Below are 11,615 nucleotides of genomic sequence, written 5' to 3'. Positions count from 1 at the left end.
GAGGAATTCTTGCTCTTTGTCCATGGAACAGGAGACTGAACACCAGAAAGCTTTCAATAAAGCAGGACACCACCAAATTAAACTGTGGGGTTTCCATGGCAATAAATCTCAGTGACTCATGTGACAATTATACACCTTGGGAATGGCGTCTCTTCTCCACCTTTTCTCCAAAATCAGTCCCCTCCAGCTTTGCAAACACATCATTTACATCCCAGGGAAGAGGATTTATCCTGTAAATGAGTACTAATAATGCTTAATATAGAGTATCTCTGTGGTTTTCAGAGACCTGCATGAGCAGTAGAGGATAAAATCCAGACTTACAGAATTGCTAATGCAGATTAATGATCTTAAGGGCCAGGCAACTTTGAATCAGATATAATGGAAGGCTCCAACATGGAGGCTAAATCCACAAAAGAATTACATTTTCAGAAGATTTTTGAATTGATGGGGGACAACAAGAAGATAGTTACCCCTCTCCCCCTTTCAGTCTATCTGGTAACAACAATAACCTGTTAAGGTGGAGTGATAAAAGGTGACAGTATCAGGAACAAACATGTATGTCCCTGAAGGCCTAGGGAAAGGGGGTTGGGTATGAAATATGAGAATAGCTATATTAATTTAGACCAAAATGTCCATCTGTCCCCAAAGTGTCAGATAGTTGCAGATACAGCAGCTTGCCTGTCAGTGGTTTGGGCACCTAGTATGGAAGCCTTGCTTCCCTGACCACTTGAACTGGGGAAATTATCTCCTCATGAGCATCCACTGGAAAAGCTGCTGGGTAACTGTCATAGGATCAAATCTATTTAGTGCTAGAACAGGTGTGGTGTGTGCCCTGAGTCTTGACAGAAGCACAGCATAGAGAAAACAAACACTCTGCCATGCAAAAAGAGCAAAGAATTTGTTAGATAACCAAATGAACAAATCTGCCAGGTTGTGCTTGGCATGCTATCTAGCCTTTCAGCTCCCAAGACAGGCTGACATTTATGTATCCTACAGTATGACAATGCCAGAATTATGAGAACTCCTGAAGGTGTTTGTGATTGACCAACATTAGCAAATAGGAGAATTTATAGAATTCCAGGAATATCAATTTACAGAAACCATGCAGATGAATCTGCTGGTACAACACATGTTTAGAGACTGACACAATAAATGTGTGGTCCTTTCCTTGACAGATAAATTGCTGTAAAAAACTCCATGCTTATGCTTTTGATAAATTCATATCTATGTGTGTGTATATATATATGCATTAAGTATTGTGAGTAATAAAATAATAATCAAGATAGACAATAGACCAATCACATCAATATATTATCTATATCTGCATATGCACTACCTCTAAAACTTGCCTGGTGTGTTTGCCTGAATTGACTTAAAATGTTCTTTCCACAAATCTTCCCATTACATAATGTTTTCTGAGCCTTTACAAGCAACACATTTGGTTAATTGTTTTTTCAACCTTAAATAAACTTTGCAGATTCAGCTTGTCTAACTAAAAGAGAAAATTTTTAATTGGCTACAAAAGAAGTTTTCTGCATTTTATTTTCCCCAAGGAGACATTATTCCCCCACTCATACAATGTGAAGCAAGGCAGATATTGAGACCCCTGAGATTTTTATCTTCTCAGTGCCTTACTGAGATGCTCCCAAAAGAGGATGCTCAAGGACATACCTACAGCCTTTCCCTGTCTTTGGACTTGTTCTTACAAGATAAGGACCAGTTGGATGGTTACAAATAGGGTCACTCTCCTTTGGGAGCAACACTGATGTCCACTCATCCAGGAACTTGGGAACCATCTTAAAAGACATTTATGCTCTAGAAACCAAAGAGAAGAAGCAAATATGGGTCTGTCTTACCTAGAAAATGTTCCTCCTCAGATTGCTCCTGAATCTGTCCATTGCTCCACAGCATCCTGTGTAAGGAGGGTACCCCAAAGCACGAGTTCCCTTCCCACGTCCTCTCAGGATCTCCAGATTAGAGTTTCTGCAGGACCCGAATGACTGTGACCCTGGGCCACAAGAGATGCTGAGAAATGCTGGAAAACCCTGCTTATGCTTTGCAAACCACATAATCCCTCAAAAGGACAATTTTCTGAATTGACAGATGTCAAAATGATTCTGAATATGCAGGGGATGTGCCATTGTAAAGGATTAGTTCTTCACTATTTACTGTTTTACTGGTTTTTACCCAGAAGAAAATGTAAAATCCCTTTAACTACAAAAGAATTAGGTGAGTCAAATATGAAAAACCAGATTGTTCCATTATAGTTAAGCTTAGGCTAAAGATGCAGATAATTAAAATTAAAATATAAGTGCACATACTAAATAATGAAGAACATAGTCTAATACAGATGTAGGGGACCCAAACCAGGTCTTGACGCTGTTAAAATGTAGAAGTGCCTGGAATTCTGCTGTTGCAACTAAATTTAAAAGCTAATTTAAATGTTTGATGCACAGAAATTGACAGAATAAAAATACTATAATAATATTATCTCCACATCTGAATGGTGTCATTGTTGAGAACGTCTGTGCTCACACTTCAGACGGGAAAAGATGTCAATGACTCTGATTTAAAAAAAATAAATAAAAGCATTGAAAAACATTCTAGAAAGGACTCAAAAAAAACAAGAGGAAAGGGCTAAATAGGATTCCTCTCAACACTGCAGGAATCCATTTTCTATTGAAGAATCCAGTACAGCTGCCTTTGCTTCCTCGAGTGACTAAATCATGGGCACCCTGAAGATAATCCAAAACAAACAGCCAAGGAGAACTGTGTAAATGCACCAAGGATGTTCCCCACACCGAGCCAATGTGAAGCAATGACAATGCACCTGACAATCCATCCCTTCCCACAGAAGGAGCTGGGTCATTCCACAAAAAGGTGATTAGATTTCACGACCTCTGAAGTTTAAATAATTTTCTGTTGAAAGTTTCTTTTGCCTGAAAATAAAGAAAAATGAGGTAACGATGACAAATCTACTTTGTCACCGCATCTCCTGTACAAAGTTATCTTGTGATAAGAGTATTTTCCAAAGATGTGAGAGACCCTCAAGACTGTTACTTTTTACACTTTCAAATGCCTTCACCAAGCAGTCTGGCTGACCAGGTTTGGTGCACACCACCTCCTCCCTTACCATTTGTCAGACAGGTTTTTGTCCCATTATGTTCTCAATTATTCCTCCCTTTCTTCCTGTCCCTTGCAGTGACAAAACCAGTCCTTAAACAGCAAATCTTAAAGGAGCAGATGCTCTCCTTCCACCTTCCTTTACACAGCAACTTACATTCACTCTGGTTTGACATCCAGCCTGCTCCATGACAGCCTCTGCAGGACAGTGGAGTGGCACAGGCACCTTCCTGCAGGCTGAGACCTCGAGGATGCTTTGCAAACCCACAGGCCAGGAATGCAAGTCTCTCTTGTGGTCCATTAGCTGGCAGTTGTCTCACTCTGACAAAGACTGAGGCTGGCTTCAGGCTTGTCAGCACTCCACACAATGGTATAAAAAAATTGCCTCAATAAAAATTTCTTCTTATCTAGCAGGGTGTGTAGACAAACAGGGAGGATAGGAGGGCATCCATTGATATTACATCCTTCAAGAAGTAATTGTGCACAGTTAGAAAAACCCCATCCTGCTGACTTAAGGCAAACCCTTGCAGTACAGACCCAAGTGTTGCCTTATTAGGCCTTATCAGAGCTGTCTTTGGGTTCCTCCATCCTGGCACAGATCAGTGTGAAAAGGAGAGGTCAGTGCAGCTGACTTCATACAGCCTTAAACCAATCCTGTCTCTGAGTAATTAGCAGAGAGATCAGAGCTACAACACGTTTACAACTAAAGAGTAAATTATTATTGACCAAAAATAGAGCGCTGGAGTGCTGTGTGGGCAGGAGGTAATGTATAAAGAGCTGCAGCTGAAGGCCACTTTGTGATTTGTTACCTCAGCATCTCACGGTAAGTGCCACTGCTCACTTCATGCTCTGACCATGGCATCTCCAGAACTCCCCAAAAAGGTGGAACATGAAGGGGCATCTGCTTCTCATTCCCCACCTCTAACATTCCAGGTCATGCTTTACATGCAAAGTCAAGGTTGTACCACCCAAACCACTCCAATGTGGAGAAGAAGCAGGAGAGTCACAGCATGCCCATCCTTGGAAGGGCCTTCTACCAACTTTGCTACCTCCAAGTCCTGTGAAAGGCACAGGAAGACTAACCCTGAAGGGAGTTGAAATTGGCTGGGATTATATATGTAAAGTAGCTCATTTTTTCCTGGACATTAGATTTGTTTTAAGCAGCTCACAGTAATGTGGGAAGGAACGCAAGACTCTGTGGAATTTTGCTCTAGATCAGGAGTTTTAGGGCTCTGTGTGCAGTTCAGCTATCTGGAGAGGCTATAAAGGTGTAGGAATGTTTGATATGGCATATGCTCAGGACAATGGACTGGTTTTGATGTAACTCTCTCTGTCCTTTCTTTAACTATTCCACACAGGTTCTGAAAACAGATTTCCTCGTGGGCTCTCTGAAGGTAGGGGTTTAACAAATAACACCTTTGCTACTTGATCCTGAGCAAGAAGTAAAGCTCACCCAGACAATGGAAAAGGCAGGTACAAAAGACAGTAGAACCAGGATCACTGGGAAGGATATATGGTATTTTAATTGACATGAGCAACAGTCACAGTTCTTGGCAGGAATACTCCATGTATGCGGAAAGAAAAGTTACAGATGCTCAGACTTAGTCAAGAGGGCGTGATAGAGACAGCACCAGCTTTTTGTGGTGTAACCTTGAATTCTGGGATTTATAGATTATTAAAATTCATGCCCTGCCATCTGCACAGCTTCTGAAAGCCTGAGGTTGTGTTCAGAAGGAGACTTAAAGTAATATTCAAGTGTTAGTTTCCTCTGGGGCAAAGTCTAGAAAATTATTAACTGACTTGGGTTTATCACACAGGCACTGAAACTCAAACAAAGTTCAGAATGATCTTGTCTCCTGCCTGATAGGAAGATTTGTTCATGCCCAAAGAGTAACCTTTTCAGAGAACTTGTGTGCACCAGTCCCTTCTAGGTTTCCTGGGGAAGGTTAGTGACTTAGTGTGCAGTGAGGTGCAGAAGGAACCTTCCACACATGTGCCTTCTATCCTAAAATCAAAAAGTGAAATTGGAGCTGAAAGGGATGGAAGAACAGATTATTCTCCTAGAGGATGCCACCTTCTCTGCTCAGGAATGTGCAAAGATCTAAAATTTACACTATTTCCTATCAAAGACATTCAGCAGTTTAACAGACTGTGCCCCTTGAGGACTTTTCTGATATGCCTTTTCTGATGTTCTGTTTCACTTTTTCATGGACAGTCTGAAATACCTTCTCTCTTTCTTTCCTATTGTTTCTCTTGAGCCCCTCAGACATGAGATCACATAGGCACAAACTCTGGGCTCTGCATAGGCAGAATACTACTTTCAAAGTAAGCTGAAGGTTCTGGGTTTTGTGCTTTTGAGACTCCTGGCTGTTAAAAGCTCTTGCGTGAGGCAGCCCCTCAAAGTCCTGCAAGGGCTCAGATCCCACAGGAGATTGCTGAGAGAGATCAGCACTTCTACAACATGTCCAGAGAAGCATTATAAATGCCTTCTTACCCCTCTCACCATTTTCTTGCACATAAAACCATTCTATTTTGACTGTTTCAGTACTCTGATGCCTTGGATGCACAAATCATAGTTTTTCAGTTCTGTCCTTTTCTGTTGTTTACTCTTCACAGTGCATCCAGACAACACGTGAAGGACCAGGAATTGAGAAATTTATTATTTTTTTTCTAGCTTGTATATTAGCCTGCCTGGGGAAGAACATTCTGTTTATGCTCACTCCTGCCTACATTATTTCTACTTGTGCTATTTCCAGATGCTCATGAATTACCCATGACAGTTCCTTCGACCATAGCAAGCATTTATTTGTGTTGAAGATTTTTTACTAGATATTTCAAAAAATGCAAAATAAAACTGACCATAAATCAGTTTTCTGATATATTTCTACTAGATAAATCCTTAACAATATCTGGTACATATGAATTGTCTTTTAACGATTCATAACTATTATTAGTCTATATAATATGTTCAAGATATAATATGTTCAAGATATAATATGTTCAAGCTATAATTGAGATTCTTTGAAATGTTATGTCACATACTTATTTACCTAAATAGTATGTTATTTAGCTAATAATATGTTCTTAATTATCACCTGTAATGTACAAGATATTCCTTTATTGGCCAGTTTCGCAACATAATTGGAAAATATGTTTTCTATTTGCTTCACACAACAAACAGGTTTGGCTTAAGATAGGTGATGATTAACATTCACAATTTCTTCCAGTGCTTGGTATAGACAGAAATTAGCTGAAGTTCCCCTGCTTGTTATTAAAACATCAAAACCAAAGGGTGTTAAACATACCTCCACCTGGAAATCACATGTGAGAGCTACTCTACATGACTCACAGAGCTTATTTTGCCTAAATTTTTAGATGTCAAATGACAATCTCAATGTGTATGTGGCTTTGAGAAGGATGGGGCTGTGCAGCTCTGTGAAAAGCAGAGGAAGATAGAGCAGGACCAGGTTTTGAAGACTTCTAGTTTGATATTCTCTTTGCCCTCACTTGGGCACTGTTTAAGGGGGATGTCTTCAAAGACAATCTGTCTACAAAAGGAACTTTCTTTATTAGCACTTCTTCAGTGGATAATTAAAATTGAGGCAGAAGTTAAGTGCCTTATTAATCCTTCTCTTCCTATTAGTCACTGAACATGACCACTATTGGGATAAATGTAAATTACAAATGCAAAGACTTTCTGCAACTTTTCTGCATTCCTCCAGAGCAACTGCAGACATGAGTTCCGATGCAGAGATGGCAATCTTTGGAGAAGCCGCTCCCTATTTACGGAAGCCAGAGAAGGAGAGAATTGAAGCCCAGAATCGTCCATTTGATGCTAAGACAGCCTGTTTTGTAGTAGATGACAAGCAAATGTATGTGAAAGGTACCATACAGAGCAAAGACGGTGGCAAAGTCACCGTTAAAAAATATGATGACACAGTAAGTGATACCATTGTTACTCCTATGTGATCATCCAGTTCAGGCAGTTCCCTGTTTCAGATTTCTCTTGTTGTTCCCTTCTCTTTTTTTCGCTAGACTGTGACTGTAAAGGATGATGAAGTGTTTCCCATGAACCCTCCCAAATTTGATAAAATCGAGGACATGGCCATGATGACCCACCTCCACGAACCCGCCGTGCTGTACAACCTCAAAGAGCGTTACGCAGCCTGGATGATCTACGTAAGTGGCAGCAGCAGCTTCCTTTGGGCAGCCTCAGCAAGTGCTGGGCCAGGCTCAGGGGAAGCCAACGTGCTGTGTCCCTTCCTCACAGACCTACTCGGGTCTCTTCTGCGTCACTGTCAACCCCTACAAGTGGCTGCCGGTGTACAACCCCGAGGTGGTGTTGGCCTACCGCGGCAAGAAGCGCCAGGAGGCCCCTCCACACATCTTCTCCATCTCTGACAACGCCTATCAGTTCATGCTGACTGGTGAGTTACTTGGCAGGAGTGGAAAACACTGATATATGTAGGGCTGGCTGTTTGGTCAAGGAACTTTAGGTTCTACTCAGTGGTCCCATACAGCACAACGCAAGATCAGACCATGAACATCTTAATGATCTCTGAGTTGTCAGATAATGAAGGAAAAGCAGTAGCTGGCTCTAAGGCTTTGTGCCCCCTTTCTTTGTAAGGAATTTAAAGGATTGGTAAAGGAGAAACAAGCCTATTATAATTGATTATAGTTAAACAGTGTTTAAGCCAAGGTCTATACATAAAAGAAAAAAAAATAGTAAGTGGGAAACCTTGTAAAGAGTCACTGCTTGAACTTAAATTTTGGGCTACTTCATCTCTGTACAGAAAAAAAAAAGTCCAGATGCACTCTAATATGTATTAATACATCATTTATTTCTTTTTGTAAGAAAGTGATAAATACTGATATAATGCGGTTCTTTCTCTTGAAGTCAGTTAGTTGTGTCTGATGCCCTCCACATCTCATTTGAACATCTCTTTCTGTGATTTTGTTTTCAGATCGTCACAACCAGTCAATCCTTATCACGTGAGTATGTTTTGGTATGAGTGACAAAGCTGACAGAAAAGTGATGATGTTTCCTGTAATAATTCATATTTTTGTTTCAACAGCGGAGAATCCGGTGCAGGGAAGACTGTGAACACAAAGCGTGTCATCCAGTACTTTGCAACAATTGCAGTCACTGGTGAGAAGAAGAAAGATCCACAGCCCGGCAAAATGCAGGTATGACATCAGCTGCCCCTCCTCCACACTGTGCCTGCTGAGGGGAAAGTACCAATGTGTATTTTGGGGTTGCAGGACTATCTAAAGGCAGAGAGTGTTGTGCAGCTAAGACAGTCAGGATGCACAACACAAGCACATCTATGCTCATCTACCCCTGATGCCCGGCCTCAAATCTGCTGAACTCTTACTTATAAAATCATTTTATCAATGTAGGAAAGCCTCCATTTACACAGGAGTGTTTTTATGAGGGAGGGGAAGATAAAGTTAGCAGCTTTCTCTGTGCTGGCTGTCCATCTATGTACCTATTCATCAGTGTCCTTTGAGATCCACAGCACCTGAGTGCTGCATGGGAAAAGCGAGCAGTCAGCTCCACGGGCACGTGGCTGTGCCATTCCTGGTCCTTGGCTCATTCCTGCTGACAGGGAAGTGCAGGAGCTCTGGACTGCAGAATGGCTGTGCTGAAGCATCACTGCAATTACATCAGGCAGTAGTTTCCACTGGCTGTTTTTTCTGTCTGTGGTCAACAGAACAGCCCAAAGGGACAGCATGGGGAAAAGGCTGGAATTGGGACAGCTGGGACCACTTGCCTGACAGCCAGAAAGTAACCTCAGAAAGGATCCTTGCAGAAAAGAAAATGCATTCCCTGATGTCCCTTTGCTGAGCAGCACAGCTGTTGCAATCTGAGCCCACTGGTGCATTTGCAAGGCACAGGCTTCATTCCCCAGCACAGAGCAAGCAACAAACATCCTGATGGCACAAGTGTGTGCCACCACAGCCCGTGAGATGCTCATCAAAGCGTGTGACATGTGTCAGCATGTTATTTGAGTACCCAAGGGCATAGTGGAGCTTAAGGAGATTCCAAGGCTGAATGTTCTTTCCCTCAGAGGCAGGTGTCTGTGATTGATGGGTTACCATGGCCAAGACAAGTTCATCACAGGAACTCTGTTCATCAGCACCATGTTAGAATCTCCTGGGCTCAGCTTTCATCAGCTGCTCACTATGCCAGGACTGATCTCAGAAAAGCTTCAAGACAGCTGAGACATGTACAGACCATGTGTGATAGAAAGAAAATCACCTGGCTCTCACACTGACAGTAATCTGTTCTGCCCTCTTCTGAGTATTCACAGAATACTCTATTTTTTAAGCATTTCTATATGTATGACAATTGCATGTTCCTCTTTATAAGAACATTAAATAAAGTAGGTTATGGTTCTGTGTAGCCAGTGGCAGATACAAGCTGAAATCAGATGCCAGGCAGGTACAGGAATAAGGGAATAAGGGAAGTGTGTAACAGCATTTCCCCCAAATATGGTCTTGGCCTCCAGCACTTTGTCACCCAGCCTGTAGACAGGATTCCAGAATGAACTTGTGTAAAGAATTCCCATGTTCTTCCACACTGTTACCCACATACAGTGCTCCTGTTTTAGTTCCTTGATTCCAGCTGTGCACTCAAAGGAGGTTTGGTGTTGGTGTAGTTAGCTGCACTGAGACACAAATCCTCTCCCTCTCCCTCTCCCTCTCCCTCTCCCTCTCCCATCATTCTATGGATTTAGGATATTTTATTTTTAAGAAAGACATAGAGCATCCTACGCTACTACGTTGCTTTAATTTTAAAGGTCCCTCTTCCCAGTGGACTAACTAAAACTAATTTAAACCTTCTGTGCCATCTGCAGACAGCGCTGGGAACGGCAGTGCCTCTCCCTTCCAGGCTGCCCTGAGCACTGCACACACTGAGATGCAGTAACCAAAACAGCGCTGCTCGCCTTCCATCTGATAGAAACCCAGTTATCTTTCTCTTTTTCTTAATATTGGTTTTCCATCTGTCTTGGAAATTATCTCTGGCAACATTCTCATGCCCTGATTCTGTAGGATCAGTCATGACTTTGCTAGAGTCACATCAGTGACTCTATACCTGGACTGTATTGCACCGAAAAGGAGAGACATAACGTCACAGAAGCTTTTTTCCTTGCATGTTTTTGCAGTTACCGAGAGATATAACACAGTATCAAAACTTTACATGTTGAACATTCCTTCTGCAGTAATGCAGCAGGAACAAATTAAAAAAAAACAACAAAAGAAAATAAAAATCATGAAAGGCTGCAGGAATATTCATTGTTTGAATGCAGCTGCAAAATGTTACATTCTCCCTTGGTAGGTGTCTCCTACCTGTTGTGGGCTTGAGCAACCTTCAAAACAATTTCCAGAATTCTCCTATTTTCTTTAGCTGTCAAGGCTTTTGTGAACAGGATTGCAGAAATGCCTCTCACAGAGGTTTCAAAAGCCCTGAACTCCACTGCAGTGACTTTGTATGTGATACCCAACATGAACAAGAAACAAGCAAAACACAGATGTGTCTTTCAGCTCTCTTCCCTTTGAAACCAGAGGCAAGATCCATGAGTGTTGGCTGATGAGTGATTAAGAACTCTGTTAATTTTTAGGTTTAAATCAAGTGTGATATGTAAAAATTCTTTGTAATATCCCTTTTGCAATATTTGTTATTTACTAAGAAGTAAAGTGATTAAGAAGCATTTTCTCCTGTGACTAGGGAACTCTGGAGGATCAGATCATCCAGGCCAACCCACTGCTGGAGGCCTTTGGCAATGCCAAGACCGTGAGGAACGACAACTCCTCACGCTTTGTGAGTTCATTTCAGATTTGTTGGAATGAAGACATTTAATGCAAGTCTCACCCACTGATTGTCATAACCAATGGTTTGGTCTGCACTGCTTGATAGGGAAAATTCATCCGGATCCACTTTGGACCAACTGGCAAGCTGGCTTCTGCAGATATCGAAACCTGTGAGTTGGAGCAAGTCAGTGCAAGCAGAATTTATGTGTTTGCAACCTCAGATTTATCAGGAGACTAACAGCACCTCACTTTTGGTTAGATCTCCTGGAGAAATCCAGAGTCACTTTTCAGCTGTCCAGCGAAAGGAGCTATCACATTTTTTACCAGATAATGTCCAACAAGAAGCCGGAGCTCATTGGTGAGTGCCAGCAGTGCTGGGCTTGGCTCAGTGAGTGCTGTTCCCACTGTGAGCTGCCCCAGTGCCACTAAAGGTCACCCACACGCCTGCAGATCTGCTCCTTATCTCCACCAACCCCTATGACTTCCTCTATGTGAGCCAAGGAGAAGTCACGGTTGCCAGCATCGATGACAGCGAGGAGCTGCTGGCGACAGATGTAAGTAGAGCAGAGCAGAGCAAAACAGCCCTGCAGCTACCCCTGCAGCCAGCCCTGCAGCCAGCCCTGCAGCAGCCCTGCAGCCAGCCCTGCAGCAGCCCTGCAGCTACCCCTGCAGCCAGC

At 42.3% G+C, this 11,615-nt stretch overlaps 1 protein-coding gene across 1 annotated transcript in view; it reads left to right on the top strand.

The window, feature by feature from the left end:
• Nucleotides 1–6,858: 6,858 nt before the first annotated feature.
• LOC107212293 (myosin-13) overlaps nucleotides 6,859–11,615 on the top strand; it is a 28,239-nt gene continuing 23,482 nt past the window's right edge. The window contains exons 1-9 of the mRNA XM_033518642.1: nucleotides 6,859–7,062; nucleotides 7,159–7,302; nucleotides 7,394–7,550; nucleotides 8,088–8,115; nucleotides 8,199–8,310; nucleotides 10,856–10,948; nucleotides 11,045–11,108; nucleotides 11,198–11,296; nucleotides 11,389–11,492. Of these exons, the coding sequence (XP_033374533.1) occupies nucleotides 6,859–7,062; nucleotides 7,159–7,302; nucleotides 7,394–7,550; nucleotides 8,088–8,115; nucleotides 8,199–8,310; nucleotides 10,856–10,948; nucleotides 11,045–11,108; nucleotides 11,198–11,296; nucleotides 11,389–11,492 (1,005 nt within the window). The remainder of the gene's footprint in view (nucleotides 7,063–7,158; nucleotides 7,303–7,393; nucleotides 7,551–8,087; nucleotides 8,116–8,198; nucleotides 8,311–10,855; nucleotides 10,949–11,044; nucleotides 11,109–11,197; nucleotides 11,297–11,388; nucleotides 11,493–11,615) is intronic.

Source organism: Parus major, chromosome 18 (assembly GCF_001522545.3).
Source record: "Parus major isolate Abel chromosome 18, Parus_major1.1, whole genome shotgun sequence".
Lineage (NCBI taxonomy): Eukaryota > Metazoa > Chordata > Aves > Passeriformes > Paridae > Parus > Parus major.
This window is presented reverse-complemented; position numbering and strand designations above follow the sequence as displayed.